At 56.6% G+C, this 18,477-nt stretch overlaps 1 protein-coding gene across 1 annotated transcript in view; it reads right to left on the bottom strand.

Annotated features, from left to right (window-relative positions):
* Positions 1-213: 213 nt before the first annotated feature.
* Positions 214-18,477, bottom strand: part of LOC135327777 (PIN2/TERF1-interacting telomerase inhibitor 1-like) — a 39,514-nt gene continuing 21,250 nt past the window's right edge. Inside the window, exon 7 of the mRNA XM_064508288.1 lies at positions 214-690. Within this exon, the coding sequence (XP_064364358.1) occupies positions 611-690 (80 nt within the window). The 3' untranslated portion in view covers positions 214-610. The remainder of the gene's footprint in view (positions 691-18,477) is intronic.

Here is an 18,477-nt window from a genome sequence, read left to right as displayed (position 1 = left end):
TGGATGCTTTCGTGTGATGTCCCTCTGCATGGGAGCTTTGTATAGCATTAAGAGGGGAAGGGGTCTGGAGAGAAGAGAAATGAAGGGAGGGGGGGACTTGAGGGCAGACATGCTTGCATGTGATGGCAACTCCTCTCACCAATCTTGCAGATGAGAAAGGAGCAGCAACGTGGCTTCATTCCTGTTTCTCTCTCTCGCACATCAACTACCAAGCAGGGCCTGCAATTTTATTCATCTTCATGGGAATTTTTGTCATTCGTTATATAACCCTGGGCAATTTTTGAGCTGGAAAACTTTTGTGGGGGACTCCCCTGGCTGGAGCAGCTTGCAGAAGGTAAATGGATCTGCAACTCCCCTTTGCCCATGGTCAGGTCCAGCCAGATAATCGGGCATGTTAAGGCAGAAACTGTTAGAAGATGATTTGTTTTGCTTTCCACATTCATATGCTGACTGCTCTTTTACAAGTTGTACTTTAACATTTTTCACTGCACACTGATGTCTTCTGGACTCTACGGGGCTGAGATTTATCCCCCTACAGCTCTTTATCTTCTACTCATCATGGAAATGAGGACGATGGGTAAGACAATGGTTCCAGCAATTCCACCAACTGTCAGTCCCAGCATGTTTCCATGGACCTGCATTGACTGACATCTCTCACCCGTAAAGAGGAAGGCTTGTGCTGATGGGCACCTGCGAAAATAAACCACAGAGAGTGGTTTAGTGGCTAGTGGATAGAGCCAGTGTAGCAGGGCTTGTGTCCTACCCTGTAGGCCCACCTACAAGTCCCACACGCGCTGTTCTGCATGGGCAGTTCCCATTAGAGAGGTTCCCATCACAGCATCCCCACCTGGTGGGGTTGGAGGCTATTTACATCCCCTGAGAAGCACCACAGAGAGGGTTTTCTGGGGGCTGCTAGTTCAAAACCAGTGAGGTGTTTTGTTCCCGCTCTTGCCTGAAAACTGAGTGGCCCCGATCTTCTTGGGGGAATCGTAGCTCTGAATCCTTATCGCTTGTGTTACTGAGTTCAGCAGAAAATCGAGGCTGACAGGAGAGGTCAGTGGTAGCTGCAGCTTGCTTTCCCTTTCGTATTCACACAGACTCCATCACTGTGGCAAGGATTTGGGTTACACGGGTCTTGCAGATACGGAAGCCAGTCTTGAACAGGCTCAATATCCTGGGCTGCTGTCTTCCGCCGTTCTAGAATGAGGCTTTCCGTGACGGAAGATTGTGCAGACTGAACAGGGACCTCAGTGTTATTGAGGTAAATTATATCTTTTAAAGAAGGAAAGAGGAGAGAAAGACATCAGATAACAGCGAGTGATATTATTGTATGCCGTATTCTTTGTGCCAGAGGGTCGCAGGCTGCTCTGTGGACTGGAGGATCCTCCTTGTCCATAAGCCCCTTAGAGGGCTCTTGCTGTGCCACAGGAAGTGATGCGTATTTACAGCAGAGGATAGGAAATAATACTGCATTTATGGTAACTAGTAAGGTAAACCAGAAGAATTCACTGCTTTGGAAAAGTGTGCTAAGTGTGGCTGCTCTCTTTGGAAAGAGACACAATGGAAAAGGCTTTTGAATGTGTTTACATGCCTCGAAATGGAGGTAGCTACTGGTTAGGGTGCTTGAAGGTGTCCAAGGAGTTAACCTTCAAGAAATCATTGCCATTTAGATTCCTCTGAACTCACAAACACATCAGTCGATATTGCCCGCCTGAAATTAAAGCAAACAAATCCTTTTAAAAGTTCTTCCTGTTAGAAGAGAAGAGCGCTTAGAGACTGGAGACCAGTTATTTGAGTGAGCATGTGAAAAGAGAGAGATAGGAAAGAGACAGAAAAGAGCTGATCCAGTTGTTTTTGCAAGGAGAAGCTAGAGAAGAGTCTTTACCATGAAATTCTGCAAAAATCACCAAATCATCATGTTTCAGGAAGCTTCTCCTTCTCAGCTGGCTGTGGCATATGAAGCTCTTCCAGCCCAAGTTCACACTTCTATAGCAATTGCAGGAGGCATCAACCGTTCCAACAATAGATGGTCTGTTTCATGTTGAGGTTGTGTTAGCATCTGCAAAGAGAGTAGGGGTGAGAAATGAGCGCCATAAAATCTTCCAGTCTGGAAGTATGAGGTGACTTTTACCCCAGGTTAAACAGGCTTTATACTGCAAAATCCGGTTCAGGGCTCAGATGCCCAAACAAGTCACAGAGCACTGACAAACTATGGGTGCCAGCAGGTGCTTAGCAATGGTCTCCATGAGGACTCTTAGCCCGTGTGAAGGCTTTTAAATTCCACAGCTCTCCTTTCACTGAAGGCTAAACTAACTCAAATTACTTTAGCTGTTGTCACCAACTAAGAGCACCCTCCTGCATAAGGACACCCCCTCAGCATGGCTGAGTGCTCACATTCAGCTTTTAAGCACGGGTGGTTTAGAGTCTGATGGGTTTTGTTCATTGCTATGGTTCTATTAAAAAAAATCATACCTGGAATCTAAAACTTCCTACTGAAAAGGCATGTACACATGTTGCACTGGAAAAAGTAGAGAGGGATGGAAAGTCATCACTAGTATTTTATTCTGCAGCAAATTCGAGATTGTGCTTTTCTTCTTTCCTTGAATTACCACATCCATGGGGAATCCTAGGCCTGGACATAGAACAATGGTGCTACATGCGATAGAAGTCTGGAGCTACAAGATAGTCCCTCTCTAAAGGAGTTTGTAACCTGCAGTCTACAGCCAGCAAAGTGAGAGAAGTTGCAAATGCTGCAGACTGATCTCCCAGGTGTTGGCAGGTATTTTGTTCCTTGAATACAGCTACAGTGTGAACCCCACGCTTTCAGACTTGCTCAGCGTGCAGCAGCACCTCCTCAGGCCCTGCCAGAGCCCTCTCAGCAGCCCAGCCCAGCCCAGCGCAGCCCAGCGCAGCCCAGCACAGCCCAGCACAGCCCAGCCCAGCGCAGCCCAGCCCAGCGCAGCCCAGCCCAGGACTGCGCACGGAGCCAAGCAGAGGCTGCAAGAGAGCTCTGCGGCCCTGGGCTGCACTGGGCAGGAGGGAGTGTGTGCTGGTGTTGGTGGGGCAGCGTGGGGGTCATGGGTGGGAGGAAGCCCCTCCGCCCAGCTCTGAGACCTGAGCTCTCGCTCTGGTGGGGGGGGGAGCCTGTGTACCGGGCTGCTTTGCAGGAGGAGCCCTTTGGCCCTGCTCTGTGCAAGAGCCCTTGTTCAGGTTGGTCAAGGGCTGTGGTGCCAGCCTGCCTGGCTGGGGAAGGCGAGAGGTTTTGTGGGCAAAGGGGAGGCCCCGGCAGAGGCCCTTTGGTGCTGCTGGGACTGCCCAGGCCTGTGGGCATGGTTCCAGTCAACTGGCTCAGTGAGTTTTGGGAGCAAGCATCACTCTTGGCTCCAAAGAATGGTGCACAGAGGTTTATTTCCAGTGGCTCCGGGGTGACGAAGGTGACGAGTGGGGCGCTTGTTGCTGGTGCCTCTGCGCAGGCACAGAGCAAGGCCAGGGCTCCTGGGAGCTGCCACTGCGGCTGCTGGTCCTCTGTTGGGAGCACCAGTGCGGCTGGCCAGGTGCCCTGGACGCCCGCCTTTGGGGTGTTTGTGGGGCTGTGGGGAGGAGATGGAGGGAGAGTGAGCTTGTGGCAGGAATGAGCGAGAGCAGGTGCTCTCTTCCTTACACAGGGGTATAGATAGTTGTAACAGTGTCACTTTCTAGGGTTTCAGGTACGTGGCTTGGTGCTTTTAGGCACACATTTAATTTCTACTACTGAATGTTCAATAATACGACGAATACATCCAAAAGCAATGCAAATTACAATAGAGAATAGCAACACAGATAACATAAATTGCAGTAAACTATTCAACCATCCTTGAAAATTTAGTCCTATCCATTCCATTAAGCATCCAAACCAGGAATCATATAGGCTTCCCTGGGTACGGGCTGAATCAGCTGTGACCTCACGCGTGATTTTGATTTGGGTAGAAAGTGGTTCAGTTACAGTTGGGATATAGATGCAGCATTGTTCTGCTGACAGGTTTACATACAGGCGTACTCCACCATGTCGCAATAACATTGAACCTAAGGCTAATCTCTTTGCAATAGTCATTTTAGTGGTGGCTTGTAACTGCTCATTGAGGAGCTCATCTGCCTGAGTGGAAGCATTAGCTAACAGCTGGAGTTGGTGTGACAGCTCAGCTATTGGTACACGGTTTCTAGAAAGATCATAATACCAAGCCAAAAGTCCCTCAAATACCCATGCTATTTTCTTTTTCACTTGTTCTCCCCGAGAGAGGTCGCGCCAAAGAGAGGTAGGTGCCTGTTTGGAATGAACTCTCCTGACTAAAGGAGCAGACGGTAGCCCTGGATAGCAGCTTTCAGGACACAAAAGTGGTACTACTAGGGTACATGGGACTCCTCCTAAGGAGGCAGGGAGAGTGCTCTAAAGATGTTGAATGTTACAAGCCCAGGCCATGCCTTTCGGGGCAGGGACATCAGCAACATTGCAGTTGGGTATTGGTAGTGGGCCAGAGACCATCGTTTTACCTAGATCAGGGTAATCACCAATGCGATACAGGTACGGAGTATGTGGCATTGACTCGTCAAAACACAATGGACCTTGGAATACAGCCCGTGCAATTGGAGGATAACGTAGAAGGGAATGGTCTTGGGGTGAAGTGGTGCCAAAATGAATTAAACAGTTGCAGGTATGAGTTTTCTTTGGGAATATCCACGAGGTCAGGGGTTTCCACGGAGATCCTCTGGGATTGTTAGAGACGAACCATGCACAGGAACAAAATGCACATCCAAACCCATTTCCCCAGGTGCAATCGGTAGCACAGTTTTTGTTGAAGTTCTTGTTCGAGGGTCTCCAGGGTAGGCACTGGCAACAGCATGCACCTTCACAATTCGAGGCGAACTTGGAAGGTCGCTCTGTACACCAAGGTATGCTCTCTGGCATTGTTGACCAGAATGGTCTCCTCGGTCCCAATCACTCGTGTTAGCTGCTAAGCCCCAAGGGAAAGAAGAACAAGGTCTAGAAACCTTTCTACTAAGATAATCATCAGCACAAATGGCAGCGTCATTCCAGCAGTGTGCAGGCCAGGTATATTTACTGTTAGCTGCGTAGGTAGTAAAGGTAAATGAGCCAGCCTTCTTCCAGAGGCTGAGGCAGCGCTCTCCCCAGTCAGAAGGTGGACATGCATGGATTTTCCGTGCTGCCTCCTCCACTGACCCAGGGGTATGCAGGCAGGCTCTTATGGCATTTCCTTAATTAGTTGGCCAAAGTTATGAATTTGTTGTAGGATTAGATGGCTTTCAAGATGTTGGGTGGTAGGTTCACTGGCTCGGCTGGTTCCACGCGACAACACAGCCGTCAGACACATTGCTGCGTTAACTTTGAGAAGCAATATTCGAGGCCCAGCACACACATTGCTAGAATTACTGGAGCAGCTCTTAGTGCCCATTGCCATCCTGGCATCAGCATTCGGAGTCCTAATCACGTTTGTGAAGAGGTTGGTGCCAACGACCTTTCTTCTTGAGCTTGAAGATGAGAGCTGAAAAACAAAGGAATGGAGGTCTTGGGGAGGTGCCCCCAAGCCTGTGGAACATGAATTTCCTTCCCTCCTTCAAGGGCTCTTATCCAGGATCAAGGACCCTTCGGTCTCTTTAAGATACCTTCAAGAGCGCCTACAGTTGGGAGTCAGACTTGTACTTTGGCACCGGCTGCTAAGCAGGTGGCAAGTTCTCACGAGTTTCTTTGGGGAAAGAGCTGTTGTGTCCCAGGTGGAAAAGCCTGTGACAAGGGGCTACCAGCAGGTCCAAGTGGCTGGTTGAGGATTCTAACAGCTCTCCAGAGCCTATCACCCCATGGGGCAGTCTGTAAATGACGCTGCCGCTTTAGCAATCCGTTTGCTCGCTCTACCGTTCCATTGGCCTGAGGGTACCCCGGAGCATGTCTGTTCATTTTGGCCCATTCTTTAACTAGCTCATTACGCAAGTGAGTGCCATTAGCGCTTTGCATGGCCTGTGGTGTAGGCAGACTAGCAAAGCATCGGGTTAGGCCTTGACTCGTTCCTCGTCCAGTGGCATGGGAACAGGGAAGTACACATATTAGGCCTGAGCAGACTTCCACTCCTACCAAAATCGATTTCCACCCCTGCACTGTTTGAAGGAGAGGTCTGATGCAGTCTACCTGCCAGGTAGACCATAACCCTTTCCCGTCCTTAAGCTTTAGTGGCTGAGCAAGCAAGGTAATATGATCTTGAGTTCTAACTTTGCATTCTGGGCAACTGGCTACAATATCCCGTGCTGCTAACTTACTTAAAGGCCATCCTCGAGCAGTTGCTGCTCGCCGGAGATCTTCTGCCCCAGAGTGGCCCCTCTTATTATGGAGCCACTCACCAAGTCTCCAGAATGCTCTATCGATTGTTCTGATTTGAGCTCCAAACTGGTGAATTATGTGGTGAATGAGTTGGTACTTTAATCCCCCTCGGCTCTAAATCTTTTATTGCTTGGGTTATGGCTACTCGTGCCATGAGGGCAAGGGGGTATGGCCTTACATAACTACTTTGCTAGGAGGGAGAAGGGGTGTCTTCCTCAGGAGCCGAATGTTGCTTACCATAGGTGAGGTGTTGTTATTCAGGGGGATGCTGGTGTCCCCAGATGCCCACACATGTCCCTGAGGAGTCACCCATCTGTGCCCAACTGAAATGTCTATTCCTAACCAATTTTCTTCTCCTCCTCCCATAACATACTTTCTGGACCTTTTCTCACCGGGAAGGGTGAGATGGATTTGCACTGATGGAATTCGACAGGGTTTCCCTTTGATACCCTGAATCCAAACAGCTTGATGATGTAATTTCCGTCCTCCAACCTGACGCCACACATCAGCTGTGATTAAAGAAATTGGAGCCCCTGTATCTATTAAAAATCGCCCTGGAGCACACATCGCTCCAGTGAGCAATACTACATGAGCGCCCCCCTCGCCCCCCCTTTATCATCCCACTGAAATGCCTGTAGCCTGCGGACGGGGACCGTTGTCCGAGACTCAGGCAGACCTAATTTCCTGAATCCGCCCCAGTTATGCGATGCAATTCCTCCCAAACTTCATTATGTGGACTACCGAAAAAGGATTCTGCTGGTCCACCCCTATTGGGGGAGCAGACGGGGACCCGCCCGGGTCGGGGCAACCCAGTTCTGTCTTCAGAAAGCCCTCCACCAGTGCCTGCAGCTGCGGAGTAGGCATTTCCTGTATAACCAGCCGAGGAATACCTGCCTTAAGGGCCTGCCCCCACACATCATTGCTGTGTTTAACTGCCTCTGCATTCTGGGACTGAGGCATTTCTCTGTTCTTCTTCTCCCATTTGGACGGGATTGGCATGGGCTTCCATAGGGGAATCCAGGGGGTGTGTGTGCTGGTGTTGGTGGCGCAGCGTGGGGGTGGTGGGTGGGAGAAAGCCCCTCCACCCAGCTCTGCGCTGAGCTCTCACTGTGCTGGAGAGAGCCCACGTGCCAGGCTGCTTTGCAGGAGGAGCCCTTTGGCCCTGCTCTGCCCGTCTCACCCTCCTTCCCTCTCCCTCGCTGCCTCGGTGCCCGCTGCGTGCCTGGGCTCCTTGCTTTGCGTCCAGAGCAGTGGTGCCCCCCTTGCCTCAAGCATCCCCAGGGCTGCTGGAGGCTCCTCGACTCTGGCCCAGGCCTTTGCCCACCCACTCCACATGCAAGGGCTCTGTGCAAGAGCCCTTGTTCAGGTTGGTCAATGGCGGTGGTGCCAGCCTGCCTGGCTGGGGAAGGCGAGAGGTTTTGTGGGCAAAGGGGAGGCCCCAGCAGAGGCCCTATGGTGCTGCTGGGACTGCCCTCGCCCGTGGGCATGGTTCAAATCAACTGGATCAGTGAGTTTTGGGAGCAAGCATCACTCTTGGCTCCAAAGAATGGTGCACAGAGGTTTATTTCCAGTGGCGCCGGGGTGACGAAGGCATGTAGCTCAGCGGGGCGCTTGTTACCAGTGCCTCTGCGCAGGCGCTGAGCTCTGTGCTTGACCAAAGTAGCTGCTCCTTGCCTGGTGGCTGCTGGGCGCTCGTCGTCTCCTTCGCAGGAGGGCGGCACATCTGCGGATGGCCTTGCGCAGTCGTCTGAAGCCCCCACAAGTGCAGCCTGGGCAAAGCAGGGAGCCCAGCACCGCTCTCCAGCGGGCACCGCGTGCAGCGGGAGGGGAGGCCGTCTGCAGTGGTGGGGGCCAGAGCTGCAGGGTGGTCCAGCGTTGCAGAGGTGGGGCAGAGGAGGGCTCCCCTGCGCGTTGGCGCCTGAGCTGCGCAGGGCGCGAAAGAGGCCGCCAGGCTCTGGGAGACGGCTGCTGAGCTCCGGGCAACTCCCCGCTGCCGTTGCCCAGGCTGCCAGCAGCGCCCAGAGGCCCCTGCAGAGGCCCAGAAAAGGCGGGGTTAGTGGGGAGCCTGCAGCCTCCGCCCGGGTGCCCCCAGCTGTGGGCAGGCCTGCCCTGGGCAGGGAGAGCGGAGGCTGGAGGCAGGCTGTGGGGCAGGAGAGGGAGGGTGCCCTTGCTGCAGGTGCTGCTGGAGGGCAGAGCGGGTAAAAGCAGGGGGCCTCTGCCTGCTCGTCTCTGCCAGCGTCACAGGCAGCAGGGCAAGCAGAGGCTGAAGCGGGGCGGAAGCCTGCCGCAGGCAGGCCGGCCCTGGCCAGGCCGCTGAGCTGCCCGCCAAAGCGGGGCCCGTGCACACTGCGCCAGGGATGGGCCCTGCCGCGGGCTCAGGCCTGTCCCTGTGCGGGCAGTGCTTGGGGCAATGGTAAGGCCGACTCCTACCTGGGGCCCGAGGCTATCCAGGACAGCCGTGGAGGCCACCGTCAGGAGCACCATGAGGAGGTTGCAGGCCGAGGGGAAGCTGGGCAGGCACAGGAGCAAAAAGCTCAGTGCCACGAGCCCGCACGCGGTCCTCAGGCTCTGAGGCTCCATGCCGCCGAAGGGAGCGCGCCTCACGTGTGCAGTCCTGTTTCAAGAGTGCAAGGCAAAACACAGCAGCCAGCTCTTAGCAGCGGTGCCCCGCCAGCCCCCCAGCCCCGGCCAGCCCAAGGGAGGTCAGCAGGAGGCCAAGTGCTGCTGAGCAAGTGCCTTCCAGCGCGGGTCCACCAACCTCCCAGTGCCTGCCCCCCCTTCTCCGCTCTTGGGCTCACCCTTTGCACGCTGCTCCGCGCCGCTAGATTGACAGCGTCAATCCACCCGCAGGAGAAGAGCCCAAGGCCGCCAAGAGAGCACTTCTGGAAGAAGAAGGGCACAGTGGGCTCCCTCGCTCTGCCTTGCCTGGTTGCCCGCTGCGGGGGCTGCTTTCACCGCCCTTCCCCTGGGACACCCTGTCCTCAGCACCAAGCGCGCACAATCGTTGCCGGACATTGCTGGGCCTTGCTGAGGGGCTGTTTCCACGATTGTGGCACTCGGAAGGGGACGTGTGGAGGGAGGGGGCGTCCAATGGCAGGCTGCAACCCAGCTGGCTGCCCAAGGATGGCGCCTGCAGGGGTTTTGGGGTGCGGAGGAGGCCGACAGAGCCAGGCCGATGGCCCCGAGAGGAGGAGAGCCTGGGGGGAGACCAAAGGAGGCAGCTCTTACCCGGCCGCCTTGCTGCTTCGTCCCCGCTCAATGCCACACTCTTCACCTGCTCACTCGCTCGCTGGCTCACAGGCAAAGTGACACCGGAGGCTGCCCCAGCCCCGCCTCCACAAAGAGCAGGGCTTGTGATGCGATGGCGACATCACTTCAGGACCCCCCGCCGGGCTGAGCTGTCCCTTGTGTCACCCAAGCACTGACCGCTGTCAGCACTGCAAGGGCAAGCCCAGGACAGCTGCGGCCAGCAGAAAGCCCGCCAAAACCGCAGCCCCGTCCCTGGCAAGCCCCTAGGAAGGCGGTGGCCTTTGCGTGGCAGTGCCAGACTCCTGTGTCCTGGCCACGCAGGCGAGCGCAGCAGTGCCGTCTGCCCGCACGCTTAGGCCAGTGCCAGCGCCCAGCACGCTCCCTGATGGCTGCGACGGGAGCGGGCCCTTTGGCTGGTGGTGCCAGGAGGGCTGGACAGGCAGCAGCCTGCGCAAGGCCTGCGTGGGAGGGCTGGGGAAGTGGCCGGGGTGTGTCACAGGGACCCTCTCAGAAATGCCTGACTCAGGGCTGGTGCCTTCCTGAAGGCCCCACACGGGGCTGCAGCTGCCTGGTGCCCAGGGGGCCCCTGTGCCTGTGCCCTGGCAGCCGCCATGCTGCCCGCTCTGCACGCAGCTGTGACCACACAGGCTCTGTGGCGGCTGCCAACTCAGCTCCTGCAGGGCCAGGCTCTGCCCCTCGGCCCGCCGCGATGCCGCAGCCCAGCTGGGCACGGGAGGCTGCAGGCCAAGGAGCCCAGCCCCAAGCCATGGGCGGCAGGGAGCAGCTCTGGGCCAGGGCAGAGGGCAGTTTGGCTGCCATGGCATCTTCACGCGAGTTGAGAGTGGCATGAGATGAGCGCTGGCTTGAGAGGCTTCCAGTGAGGCTGGGAGTCAGGGGCAGGCAGGGCAGATGCTTGCGGCAGGAGCTTGCCATGCCTCGCTGTGCCCAAGGCTGGGGGTGCAGGGCCCCAGCCCAGACAGGCCTGCCTGTGCTCAGCGGGAGGGTGGCAGCAAGGCGGCAGCATGTGCCCTCTGCCGGGCCTGCTGCTGCCAGCCCCACGCCCAAGAGCCACAGCAGAGCCAGAGGCGACAAGCCAAGGAAGGAGAAGCAGGCCGCAACCTGGGCGGAGGCTGAGGGAAGCTGAAGGAAGGGAGAGCGGGAGGCCCAGCAGCAGCCGGTGCCAGCCGACGGCTCTCAAGGCCAGAGCAGATGTCTGCACCAAGGAGATGCCATCGGCAGTGAAGAGCAAGGCCAGGGCTCCTGGGAGCTGCCACTGCGGCTGCTGCTCCTCTGTTGGGAGCACCAGTGCGGCTGGCCAGGTGCCCTGGACGCCCGCCGTTGGGGTGTTTGTGGGGCTGCGGGGAGGAGATGGAGGGAGAGTGAGCTTGTGGCAGGAATGAGCGAGAGCAGGTGCTCTCTTACTTACACAGGGGTATAGATAGTTGTAACAGTGTCACTTTCTAGGGTTTCAGGTACGTGGCTTGGTGCTTTTAGGCACACATATTTAATTTCTACTACTGAACGTTCAATAATACGACGAATACATCCAAAAGCAATGCAAATTACAATAGAGAATAGCAACACAGATAACATAAATTGCAGTAAACTATTCAACCATCCTTGAAAATTTAGTCCTATCCATTCCATTAAGCATCCAAACCAGGAATCATATAGGCTTCCCTGGGTACGGGCTGAATCAGCTGTGACCTCACGCGTGATTTTGATTTGGGTAGAAAGTGGTTCAGTTACAGTTGGGATATAGATGCAGCATTGTTCTGCTGACAGGTTTACATACAGGCGTACTCCAGCACGTCGCAATAACATTGAACCTAAGGCTAATCTCTTTGCAATAGTCATTTTAGTGGTGGCTTGTAACTGCTCATTGAGGAGCTCATCTGCCTGAGTGGAAGCATTAGCTAACAGCTGGAGTTGGTCTGACAGCTCAGCTATTGGTACACGGTTTCTAGAAAGATCATAATACCAAGCCAAAAGTCCCTCAAATACCCATGCTGTTTTCTTTTTCGCTTGCTCTCCCCGAGAGAGGTCGCGCCAAAGAGAGGTAGGTGCCTGTTTGGAATGAACTCTCCTGACTAAAGGAGCAGACGGTAGCCCTGGATAGTAGCTTTCAGGACACAAAAGTGGTACTACTAGGGTACATGGGACTCCTCCTAAGGAGGCAGGGAGAGTGCTCTAAAGATGTTGAATGTTACAAGCCCAGGCCATGCCTTTCGGGGCAGGGACATCAGCAACATTGCAGTTGGGTATTGGTAGTGGGCCAGAGACCATCGTTTTACCTAGATCAGGGTAATCACCAATGCGATACAGGTACGGAGTATGTGGCATTGACTAGTCAAAACACAATGGACCTTGGAATACAGCCCGTGCAATTGGAGGATAACGTAGAAGGGAATGGTCTTGGGGTGAAGTGGTGCCACAATGAATTAAACAGTTGCAGGTATGAGTTTTCTTTGGGAATATCCACGAGGTCAGGGGTTTCCACGGAGATCCTCTGGGATTGTTAGAGACGAACCATGCACAGGAACAAAATGCACATCCAAACCCATTTCCCCAGGTGCAATCGGTAGCACAGTTTTTGTTGAAGTTCTTGTTCGAGGGTCTCCAGGGTAGGCACTGGCAACAGCATGCACCTTCACAATTCGAGGCGAACTTGGAAGGTCGCTCTGTACACCAAGGTATGCTCTCTGGCATTGTTGACCAGAATGGTCTCCTCGGTCCCAATCACTCGTGTTAGCTGCTAAGCCCCAAGGGAAAGAAGAACAAGGTCTAGAAACCTTTCTACTAAGATAATCATCAGCACAAATGGCAGCGTCATTCCAGCAGTGTGCAGGCCAGGTATATTTACTGTTAGCTGCGTAGGTAGTAAAGGTAAATGAGCCAGCCTTCTTCCAGAGGCTGAGGCAGCGCTCTCCCCAGTCAGAAGGTGGACATGCATGGATTTTCCGTGCTGCCTCCTCCACTGACCCAGGGGTATGCAGGCAGGCTCTTATGGCATTTCCTTAATTAGTTGGCCAAAGTTATGAATTTGTTGTAGGATTAGATGGCTTTCAAGATGTTGGGTGGTAGGTTCACTGGCTCGGCTGGTTCCACGCGACAACACAGCCGTCAGACACATTGCTGCGTTAACTTTGAGAAGCAATATTCGAGGCCCAGCACACACATTGCTAGAATTACTGGAGCAGCTCTTAGTGCCCATTGCCATCCTGGCATCAGCATTCGGAGTCCTAATCACGTTTGTGAAGAGGTTGGTGCCAACGACCTTTCTTCTTGAGCTTGAAGATGAGAGCTGAAAAACAAAGGAATGGAGGTCTTGGGGAGGTGCCCCCAAGCCTGTGGAACATGAATTTCCTTCCCTCCTTCAAGGGCTCTTATCCAGGATCAAGGACCCTTCGGTCTCTTTAAGATACCTTCAAGAGCGCCTACAGTTGGGAGTCAGACTTGTACTTTGGCACCGGCTGCTAAGCAGGTGGCAAGTTCTCGCGAGTTTCTTTGGGGAAAGAGCTGTTGTGTCCCAGGTGGAAAAGCCTGTGACAAGGGGCTACCAGCAGGTCCAAGTGGCTGGTTGAGGATTCTAACAGCTCTCCAGAGCCTATCACCCCATGGGGCAGTCTGTAAATGACGCTGCCGCTTTAGCAATCCGTTTGCTCGCTCTACCGTTCCATTGGCCTGAGGGTACCCCAGAGCATGTCTGTTCATTTTGGCCCATTCTTTAACTAGCTCATTACGCAAGTGAGTGCCATTAGCGCTTTGCATGGCCTCTGGTGTAGGCAGACTAGCAAAGCATCGGGTTAGGCCTTGACTCGTTCCTCGTCCAGTGGCATGGGAACAGGGATGTACACATATTAGGCCTGAGCAGACTTCCACTCCTACCAAAATCGATTTCCACCCCTGCACTGTTTGAAGGAGAGGTCTGATGCAGTCTACCTGCCAGGTAGACCATAACCCTTTCCCGTCCTTAAGCTTTAGTGGCTGAGCAAGCAAGGTAATATGATCTTGAGTTCTAACTTTGCATTCTGGGCAACTGGCTACAATATCCCGTGCTGCTAACTTACTTAAAGGCCATCCTCGAGCAGTTGCTGCTCGCCGGAGATCTTCTGCCCCAGAGTGGCCCCTCTTATTATGGAGCCACTCACCAAGTCTCCAGAATGCTCTATCGATTGTTCTGATTTGAGCTCCAAACTGGTGAATTATGTGGTGAATGAGTTGGTACTTTAATCCCCCTCGGCTCTAAATCTTTTATTGCTTGGGTTATGGCTACTCGTGCCATGAGGGCAAGGGGGTATGGCCTTACATAACTACTTTGCTAGGAGGGAGAAGGGGTGTCTTCCTCAGGAGCCGAATGTTGCTTACCATAGGTGAGGTGTTGTTATTCAGGGGGATGCTGGTGTCCCCAGATGCCCACACATGTCCCTGAGGAGTCACCCATCTGTGCCCAACTGAAATGTCTATTCCTAACCAATTTTCTTCTCCTCCTCCCATAACATACTTTCTGGACCTTTTCTCACCGGGAAGGGTGAGATGGATTTGCACTGATGGAATTCGACAGGGTTTCCCTTTGATACCCTGAATCCAAACAGCTTGATGATGTAATTTCCGTCCTCCAACCTGACGCCACACATCAGCTGTGATTAAAGAAATTGGAGCCCCTGTATCTATTAAAAATCGCCCTGGAGCACACATCGCTCCAGTGAGCAATACTACATGAGCGCCCCCCTCGCCCCCCCCTTTATCATCCCACTGAAATGCCTGTAGCCTGCGGACGGGGACCGTTGTCCGAGACTCAGGCAGACCTAATTTCCTGAATCCGCCCCAGTTATGCGACGCAATTCCTCCCAAACTTCATTATGTGGACTACCGAAAAAGGATTCTGCTGGTCCACCCCTATTGGGGGAGCAGACGGGGACTCGCCCGGGTCGGGGCAACCCAGTTCTGTCTTCAGAAAGCCCTCCACCAGTGCCTGCGGCTGCGGAGTAGGCATTCCCTGTATAACCAGCCGAGGAATACCTGCCTTAAGGGCCTGCCCCCACACATCATTGCTGTGTTTAACTGCCTCTGCATTCCGGGACTGAGGCATTTCTCTGTTCTTTTTCTTTTGATCTAACAGTGCGGGCGGTCACTGCTCGGACTGGCTTTGGTGCACGGGGAGCTTCACTCTCTGCCCCCGTTTCCCGAACTAAGGTCAGAACCCGATGACTCACCTCTCCCCACGTCAACGGCACATTCTGAAGCTCATTCTTAACACTACTCAGTGCAAGCTTTAGTGCGGCTGTAGCACCCCTTATTCAGGGTCCCATTTGGACGGGATTGGCATGGGCTTCCATAGGGGAATCCAGGGGGTGTGTGTGCTGGTGTTGGTGGCGCAGCGTGGGGGTGGTGGGTGGGAGAAAGCCCCTCCACCCAGCTCTGCGCTGAGCTCTCACTGTGCTGGAGAGAGCCCACGTGCCGGGCTGCTTTGCAGGAGGAGCCCTTTGGCCCTGCTCTGCCCGTCTCACCCTCCTTCCCTCTCCCTCGCTGCCTCGGTGCCCGCTGCGTGCCTGGGCTCCTTGCTTTGCGTCCAGAGCAGTGGTGCCCCCCTTGCCTCAAGCATCCCCAGGGCTGCTGGAGGCTCCTCGACTCTGGCCCAGGCCTTTGCCCACCCACTCCACATGCAAGGGCTCTGTGCAAGAGCCCTTGTTCAGGCTGGTCAATGGCGGTGGTGCCAGCCTGCCTGGCTGGGGAAGGCGAGAGGTTTTGTGGGCAAAGGGGAGGCCCCGGCAGAGGCCCTTTGGTGCTGCTGGGACTGCCCTCGCCCGTGGGCATGGTTCCAATGAAGGGGTTTGGTGAGTTTTGGGAGCAAGCATCACTCTCGGCTCCGAAGAATGGTGCACAGAGGTTTATTTCCAGTGGCGCTGGGGTGACGAAGGCATGTAGCTCAGCGGGGCGCTTGTTACCAGTGCCTCTGCGCAGGCGCTGAGCTCTGTGCTTGCCCGAAGTAGCTGCTCCTTGCCTGGCGGCTGCTGGGCGCTCGTCGTCTCCGTCGCAGGAGGGCAGCACATCTGCGGATGCCCTTGCGCAGTCGTCTGAAGCCCCCACAAGTGCAGCCTGGGCAAAGCAGGGAGCCCAGCACCGCTCTCCAGCGGGCACCGCGTGCAGCGGGAGGGGAGGCCGTCTGCAGTGGTGGGGGCCAGAGCTGCAGGGTGGTCCAGCGTTGCAGAGGTGGGGCAGAGGAGGGCTCCCCTGCGCGTTGGCGCCTGAGCTGCGCAGGGCGCGAAAGAGGCCGCCAGGCTCTGGGAGATGGCTGCTGAGCTCCGGGCAACTCCCCGCTGCCGTTGCCCAGGCTGCCAGCAGCGCCCAGAGGCCCCTGCAGAGGCCCAGAAAAGGCGGGGTTAGTGGGGAGCCTGCAGCCTCCGCCCGGGTGCCCCCAGCTGTGGGCAGGCCTGCCCTGGGCAGGGAGAGCGGAGGCTGGAGGCAGGCTGTGGGGCAGGAGAGGGAGGGTGCCCTTGCTGCAGGTGCTGCTGGAGGGCAGAGCGGGTAAAAGCGGGGGGCCTCTGCCTGCTCGTCTCTGCCAGCGTCACAGGCAGCAGGGCAAGCAGAGGCTGAAGCGGGGCGGAAGCCTCCCGCAGGCAGGCCGGCCCTGGCCAGGCCGCTGAGCTGCCCGCCAAAGCGGGGCCCGTGCACACTGCGCCAGGGATGGGCCCTGCCGCGGGCTCAGGCCTGTCCCTGTGCGGGCAGTGCTTGGGGCAATGGTAAGGCCGACTCCTACCTGGGGCCCGAGGCTATCCAGGACAGCCGTGGAGGCCACCGTCAGGAGCACCATGAGGAGGTTGCAGGCCGAGGGGAAGCTGGGCAGGCACAGGAGCAAAAAGCTCAGTGCCACGAGCCCGCACGCGGTCCTCAGGCTCTGAGGCTCCATGCCGCCGAAGGGAGCGCGCCTCACGTGTGCGGTCCTGTTTCAAGAGTGCAAGGCAAAACACAGCAGCCAGCTCTTAGCAGCGGTGCCCCGCCAGCCCCCCAGCCCCGGCCAGCCCAAGGGAGGTCAGCAGGAGGCCAAGTGCTGCTGAGCAAGTGCCTTCCAGCGCGGGTCCACCAACCTCCCAGTGCCTGCCCCCCCTTCTCCGCTCTTGGGCTCACCCTTTGCACGCTGCTCCGCGCCGCTAGATTGACAGCGTCAATCCACCCGCAGGAGAAGAGCCCAAGGCCGCCAAGAGAGCACTTCTGGAAGAAGAAGGGCACAGTGGGCTCCCTCGCTCTGCCTTGCCTGGTTGCCCGCTGCGGGGGCTGCTTTCACCGCTCTTCCCCTGGGACACCCTGTCCTCAGCACCAAGCGCGCACAATCGTTGCCGGACATTGCTGGGCCTTGCTGAGGGGCTGTTTCCACGATTGTGGCACTCGGAAGGGGACATGTGGAGGGAGGGGGCGTCCAATGGCAGGCTGCAACCCAGCTGGCTGCCCAAGGATGGCGCCTGCAGGGGTTTTGGGGTGCGGAGGAGGCCGACAGAGCCAGGCCGATGGCCCCGAGAGGAGGAGAGCCTGGGGGGAGACCAAAGGAGGCAGCTCTTACCCGGCCGCCTTGCTGCTTCGTCCCCGCTCAATGCCACACTCTTCACCTGCTCACTCGCTCGCTGGCTCACAGGCAAAGTGACACCGGAGGCTGCCCCAGCCCCGCCTCCACAAAGAGCAGGGCTTGTGATGCGATGGCGACATCACTTCAGGACCCCCCGCCGGGCTGAGCTGTCCCTTGTGTCACCCAAGCACTGACCGCTGTCAGCACTGCAAGGGCAAGCCCAGGACAGCTGCGGCCAGCAGAAAGCCCGCCAAAACCGCAGCCCCGTCCCTGGCAAGCCCCTAGGAAGGCGGTGGCCTTTGCGTGGCAGTGCCAGACTCCTGTGTCCTGGCCACGCAGGCGAGCGCAGCAGTGCCGTCTGCCCGCACGCTTAGGCCAGTGCCAGCGCCCAGCACGCTCCCTGATGGCTGCGACGGGAGCGGGCCCTTTGGCTGGTGGTGCCAGGAGGGCTGGACAGGCAGCAGCCTGCGCAAGGCCTGCGTGGGAGGGCTGGGGAAGTGGCCGGGGTATGTCACAGGGACCCTCTCAGAAATGCCTGACTCAGGGCTGGTGCCTTCCTGAAGGCCCCACACGGGGCTGCAGCTGCCTGGTGCCCAGGGGGCCCCTGTGCCTGTGCCCTGGCAGCCGCCATGCTGCCCGCTCTGCACGCAGCTGTGACCACACAGGCTCTGTGGCGGCTGCCAACTCAGCTCCTGCAGGGCCAGGCTCTGCCCCTCGGCCCGCCGCGATGCCGCAGCCCAGCTGGGCACGGGAGGCTGCAGGCCAAGGAGCCCAGCCCCAAGCCATGGGCGGCAGGGAGCAGCTCTGGGCCAGGGCAGAGGGCAGTTTGGCTGCCATGGCATCTTCACGCGAGTTGAGAGTGGCATGAGATGAGCGCTGGCTTGAGAGGCTTCCAGTGAGGCTGGGAGTCAGGGGCAGGCAGGGCAGATGCTTGCGGCAGGAGCTTGCCATGCCTCGCTGTGCCCAAGGCTGGGGGTGCAGGGCCCCAGCCCAGACAAGCCTGCCTGTGCTCAGCGGGAGGGTGGCAGCAAGGCGGCAGCATGTGCCCTCTGCCGGGCCTGCTGCTGCCAGCCCCACGCCCAAGAGCCACAGCAGAGCCAGAGGCGACAAGCCAAGGAAGGAGAAGCAGGCCGCAACCTGGGCGGAGGCTGAGGGAAGCTGAAGGAAGGGAGAGCGGGAGGCCCAGCAGCAGCCGGTGCCAGCCGACGGCTCTCAAGGCCAGAGCAGATGTCTGCACCAAGGAGATGCCATCGGCAGTGAAGAGCAAGGCCAGGGCTCCTGGGAGCTGCCACTGCGGCTGCTG

Source organism: Dromaius novaehollandiae, chromosome 3 (genome assembly GCF_036370855.1).
Source record: "Dromaius novaehollandiae isolate bDroNov1 chromosome 3, bDroNov1.hap1, whole genome shotgun sequence".
Taxonomy (NCBI): Eukaryota; Metazoa; Chordata; class Aves; order Casuariiformes; family Dromaiidae; genus Dromaius; species Dromaius novaehollandiae.
The sequence above is the reverse complement of the archived record's forward strand: the minus strand, read 5'-3'. Positions and strand labels throughout refer to the sequence as shown.